At 37.9% G+C, this 6,356-nt stretch overlaps 1 protein-coding gene across 1 annotated transcript; it reads left to right on the plus strand.

Annotated features, from left to right (window-relative positions):
• Window positions 1-1,877: 1,877 nt before the first annotated feature.
• c2cd4a (C2 calcium dependent domain containing 4A) lies at window positions 1,878-3,674 on the plus strand. Its single transcript, XM_007556757.2, has 2 exons — window positions 1,878-2,000; window positions 2,096-3,674. The coding sequence occupies exon 2, from the start codon at window positions 2,123-2,125 to the stop codon at window positions 3,467-3,469; it is 1,347 nt and encodes a 448-aa protein (XP_007556819.1). The 5' UTR covers window positions 1,878-2,000; window positions 2,096-2,122; the 3' UTR covers window positions 3,470-3,674.
• Window positions 3,675-6,356: the final 2,682 nt, after the last annotated feature.

The raw sequence follows: 6,356 nt of genomic DNA on the forward strand, positions 1-6,356 counted from the left end.
GAACACATGCTAAACTGTTCATATTTTAATGTCTTATTACGATAGGGAACCTTCCTTTGCTTTCTTTTAACCACTTGTACATTTTATTTTAGGCTAATCTTCTTCTGATGACAACCAAAAGCAGTGAGATCTAGTAGGAAATAACATTTATTTCTATATATACAAATCATAATAATAGTGAAGGACAAATAGAGTCTCTGCAATTTCATTCCACATTTCTGATAATCTCATGGCCCTCTGGTTTCCAAAGAGGTTTTTAAAGTACACTTGAATTGCTGATGAGATGTGGTCAGATAGGAAAACATTTCTGAGAAGTACCCCATTTAGAACGCCTTCCTGGTACATTGGTGCCCCTGACATCACTGTAACCCTTTACTTGATGGTGACACCTGGTAACCAAGATACTCTACTTGAACTTTGTGCTTTGAGCTTTTACCTCTATCTTTTCTAGACATTTACAGAACAAAAAGGCACTTAAATCTGGTCGTGGGCTCCAGGCCATGCTTATCTTTGCATGGGTGAGAATAAAAAAGTTCTTTGCATAGAAATGGACTTTGTTCAAATAGAAAAAAAAACAAAACAAAACAAACAAAAAAAAAACACTGCATCAGTGTGTGCATATAAATGATAAGCAGTAGTACAATTTTGATGATGTGCAAAATATACTATGTAAGTGCAAAACATTTAGTCCTTTAGCTAAAATCGGATTTTTGCCACACTCTAAAAATTATCATCTCTATGGAAGCAGTCTTTGCCCTGTAAATTTGTTTTATGTCTCACCAGAAGAGGGCAGCATTGACGTACTTTCCAGTAAGGGCTGGAAATCTAAACAGCAACGTTTAGAAACAAAGAAACATTTTATCTTTTGTGACTTAGATATCCAATTAAAAACTGAAACATTTGAGTATCAGACATTTCTGCCAAATCTTTCTCTAGTTTGTTTCATACTGCGATCTGTGTGAGCAAAGCATTTAGTTTAAGAATGTTTCCACTTGCAATGAAGATCCTTAAAAGTGTAAAATGAAAACAAAAATTTAAGACTAATACATCTAATATACCTAATTCTAATATCTAATGTTTCTGCAGTTAAAGGATGACTAACAATATCCCAGCTTTTCAAAAAGTTTCCTAATTTAAATTTTACTGTGATTCACAATAGGTTTAGTATGTGAGCTATCAATGTCTGGAAGATTGTTATTTACTCCAGTCACACATCCTTTTACATGTATTTATATTAACAGCCATACTGTGCAGACACAGACTTATCTGCCATCTTTACACCTTTTTCTACTTTCAAGTTGGCTGAGGCTGAGATCATAGTGGGATGAATCATGAGAATGTAATAGAAACATATGCTGAATATTCAAAACACATGTGGTGTGTGTGTAGGTGATGTAATGATCCAGCCTAACATTTTTAAAGTTAAAATTAATTTACCAAATACGTGGCAAACAAACACTGCACAGAATTCATTTCTAATTAAAATATGGCAAACACATCTTGTTGTACTGTTGATTTACAAACCTGTGGATTGATAAATTAGATTACTTACTAAATGACATGTGGTGAGTTTTTAAAAAAACTGTTCCAAACCATTATCTGAGCAGACTGCTTTGCTAAAGCTCACAAAAAGAGGTTGAACGCCCTTTAAAAACAGGAAAAAGTCACACGTGAATTGGAACTCCGTCATTTGTGCAAAAGTGGTTGTTGCCCTTTTAGGGCCTGTCAGACTGAACAGCACAGTGTCTACTACTGGGCAACGAGCTTTGTTGCCATTGGGACATTTCCATGGGAACCAGCGGCAGTAAAAGGAAAGTGGGAGGATCCTGGTTAAGCAGCCAAAGGGGTGTGTGTGAGATTTATTGGTATCCTGTTTCATTTAAACCATCTCCGTGCTTCAAGCTGACAGAACCCTCCAGCTGCTGTAAAGAGAACTTCTTACGCTCTCAGCTCTAAATTTGAAACAACCTTTTGGATTATCTTTATTTTCGGGATATAAGGTAGGAAGGCCTTTTACAGACTGTATTTAACAGTAATGTACGGTTTTTGGTCACATTTGAGAGCACCTAAATAATATGTAATTCTTATTTTGCAGAGTTTCCTGCCTTCCATTAGAGGACCCATGTGGGTGGTAGAAAAGATTCGCACGTCAGTAGAAAGATCAAACCTGCCCATGCCTTCAGCAGAGCTCGGCTTCAAAATCAGTGACATCATGTTGGGAGAAAAGACTGACAAATCCAGAAGGATTTCTCACTGTCCCAACATCATCACCCCCGACAACATCCCAGAATTCTGCATCCCACCAACAATTTTATCCCTGCAGGAGATGAAGAACTCGGAGCAAAAGGGAACAACTCGCATCAAAGTGCCTTCCTGTGAGAGGGCTAAACCAGAGGCCGAAGTAACATTTCATGAGGCGCTGCTAAATCCTCACATTATTCAGGTAGAAAGTGTGGATGAAAGCCCCTGTGACGGCTGCAGCGATGAGGAGACCACCAACGCCGATCCCCAAAGCCAGGCCGCCTTGTCCCTTCCACACCTGGCTAAAACTCAGACCAGCTATGGCTTTTGCACTTTACTAGAGAGCCCCCACACCAGGAGAAAGGAGTCAATTTTCCATTCTGATCCAGGCTCCTCTCCTCTGCTGCTGCCCAGGAGTCGTTCCAATACGTGCTCTAAGTTCTCCCACTCTGCCTCACCGTCCTCCTGCCCCTCTTCATTCAGCCTCAACAGTCTGACCTCCAAGCTCTCCCCCAAGAGCTGCACCCTGAACTGGCAGGCCCCTCTGGACAGTGACACGACTTCTTCCACTGAATCATCACCTTTCAGCTCCCCGCTGCTGTCCAGGTGCCCTGCCAAGTCTTCCCTTTTCAAAGCACTGAGCCATGAACTGCTGCTTTCAAGAAGCATAAGAAAAGCAATGGTGTCCAGAAACAATTCCCTGTCGACAGACGAGGGCAGCTCCACAGACAACAGCCCAAATATCATGAGGAGAGCCTCTGAAGGGTTAGCTGATGGCCTGGCCAACAGCTACAGCCTGGCCCCACCCAACATCTTCCCCATGGACTTGACGTTACACAGAGAGAGGGTGATGAAGGAAAGAATGGTGCCTGTAGGAAAAGATGGCAGTCTCAGACTCTCAGCAGAGTACTGTCCAGATAACCAAAGACTGCGCGTTCGGCTGATCAGCGCTGAGGGCCTTTATCCTCTTTCTGTTGATCCAAAGATTATCAACTGCAGCGTCAGCCTCTCGCTGGTCCCCGGCAAACTCCAAAAGCAGCGCAGCACGGTCATCAGAAAGAGCCGCAATCCAATATTCAATGAAGATTTCTTCTTTGACGGCATCTCGGAGGAAGATCTTAGCCAGAGATCACTTCGCTTTAAAGTGGTGAACAAAATGTGCACCCTCAAAAGAGACTATCTCCTAGGTGACTGTGATCTCCCTCTTTCAAGTATCGTAACAATGTAGGTTAACTGTGTATTTAATGGGTTACTTTTGTGTTTGAGCTATTTATTTTATTTTTTGTATTCCATCAGCTTTGTATTTATTAAATTATGAAAAACACTGAGGATGTTTGTGTCGAATCTGTTTTAGAGTAGAACACAATTTTGTTCATATAAAGTATATCTCTTCTTTTCACCACAAAGTTTTATAAATAATAATAGGAAAATTAGACTACTGAGAAAATGTTGCCTCTCTGGTTTAAGTGAGATATTTTGCAAATGTTGAGTTGATGGTTTGTTAATGAGGATGCATCACCAGCTTGTTTAGTCAGACAGCATCCGTCTCATATTTCCTCTAAGCCTGTTGTTTACTTCCTGACCTTTCAAATGATTAAAATATCATGAGAAACCAGAAACCATGCAGGGTTGTTGTTTTTTTATTATTATTGACTATTTATAATTTATTAACCTTTAAAAATAGGATTTGGGTGTGTGAAACATAACTTGTGGTTATCCATGCACTGGAATATATTGCTTTGAGATAAATCAGATACTTATTCTAGTCATTTCCATCGTCATTTCCTAAAGGTGAAGTGAAACCCACACCATAACTAATTAAATCAACATACTAAAAACTGGACACCTTTCTGTTTCACACTTATTCACCATATTCACCAGACCAACACATCATCATGAGACGAGAATATCCTGCTGGTTTTACTGATAAAGATCAGGTTCAAAAGAACCAGCTGCAATGGCAGTGACGAGTTAAAGATTAAAAAGGTTTCCCATGGCACAGAAAAGCTCTAAAAATGGACTGGCGAATGCACCAGATATGCAAAAAATATTTAAACAACAGTGACATAAAAAAAAACAACAAAAAAAAACACTTGATGCATTTGGTGAATTGATGTATTTCTAAAGCAATAGCAAAAAATTTAATGAAGCCAAAGAATGAGGGTCTTAATTTTGTGAATAGGGTATTTTTAATCAGTCGTAATGATCAGGTTTAAAGGGTTTATTCATTCTTAACCACTGATTTTTGGTCTGCAAGTAAAGTAGTGATTTTGTGTTTTGTGATGATAATGTTGAGGAGCAATTTCTATTGAAAAAAAAAAAAAACATCTAAGCATCCTACACATTTGGACAGTCCATCCTAAAAAGGGGATTTTTCCAGATCTGTGAAGGTGAATTATGCTGCTCAACACTTTTTTTTTTGCTCACTATTGACTCAGCTGTGAAACAGCCGGCAATAAATGAAAGTTTATGACGTGAAGCCCTTGCTATCTGGTCAACCACTGATAAGATTTGAAGGGATTTGTAACAGTAAATCTAAAAGCAGTAAAGCTTTTTTTGTTTCCTCACCACGTTGATGTGACTAACATGGGTAGGACATTACTATTTGGTCTGAAGTGAAAAGAAAAAAAGGATAATGCAAATATTTTTACTGTGATTTAGCAGGATAGATCAACAAGTACGACACAATTGTGAAGTGGAAAGAAAAGGACACACGGTTTTCTAGAGGTTTTACAAATAATATGAAAAGCCTCACTTGCATTTATACTCAGACCTTTTCACTCTGATACTATTAAATGCTTTCCAGGTCACCTAATTAGTGAATGTCTACGAAGGCCTGGGGTTTAGGCAACATTAGAGAAAAACAGCCTCATGAAGACTGGTGAAAATAAGGGATAAGTTGTGGAAAAGTAAAAAAAAGAAAGGTTAGGTTATACCTGCCATAACCTAACCTTTTTTAAAGATTAATTTAAATAGGCAGCCAGTTCTTTGTATTTTCAGATGTTGATGATCTCTGTTAGATCTGTAGGAAACAACTGTGTCCTCACAAACTGTTCTCCATGAATGTAAAAGCTGAAGTGGGGAAGTATGCCTGCTTAGTCTCAAATGTCCTAAAACAGTTGCCTAGTTACATTCACTCTACATTTATACCCTTTGCCCATGTTTACAACATACATTAAGCTGGATAACATCAAGAACCTAAAAACATCCTTCAATACTGTGAACCCATTCCACTTCCAACTTGCATCATAACCGGTAGGTTCAATAGGTTCTTAAAATGGAAAGATAATATTTTATTTTAACGATACGCTATCTCCTTCTCCTACCATATCACAAGTTTCCATTTTACAGCTTCCCATGTGAAACAGTTTGTTTAAACCTGCTCCCTTATCTTGTTTTCTGTTTTTTCAGGTTCCTACTTTAGTCCAGAAATGTTGACATACATATAAAGTTATAACAATACAATGCAAAACACGCAGTTTGTGCCAGTTTATTTTGTTCTCGGGCATGGATTTAATTTAACAAAGCACAACAGCTTTGTTACCAAGCCCAGACAGAACAGAGGGCTTGTCAGAATTATGCAAAATCAGCATTTTAATGTTAAAATGATGCAATGTAGTCATATTAAAATAGCAATATAACTCCTCTGGCTGTTTTTTTTTTTTTTTTTTTTTTTTTTTTTTTACAAACAGAATAAACAGGGTTTTTTTCCTGCAATTAATTTAACAGTTTTTATATGTTAAATTTTAAACACAGAAAACTGTTAAATTATGGAAAAATTCTGCCGGAAATTCCATAAAAAAACAGAAAACGTACTGGCAGAAAATTACCAGGACATTTTCCTATTTTTATACAGAAAATTTTGAAATAAAATACTGCTAAATTACGGAAATTCTGTAAAAAAAATCTGAAAATATCCTGGCAGAAAGTTGATATCATAGCTCGACTGGCCTGACAGAGCTGAAAAGATCTACTGCTCAGATGGAAAAATCTTTTGACTGGACATCTGTTAGTCATGAGTCCACAAACCTGGTCATGATAGAAAAGTAACAATTTGCCTTAGCAGGGAAAGGAAGCTATGGAGATAATGGGAAGACAGATAGAGATGAAAACAG

This window comes from Poecilia formosa, unplaced genomic scaffold (assembly GCF_000485575.1).
Source record: "Poecilia formosa unplaced genomic scaffold, Poecilia_formosa-5.1.2 Scaffold81, whole genome shotgun sequence".
Lineage (NCBI taxonomy): Eukaryota > Metazoa > Chordata > Actinopteri > Cyprinodontiformes > Poeciliidae > Poecilia > Poecilia formosa.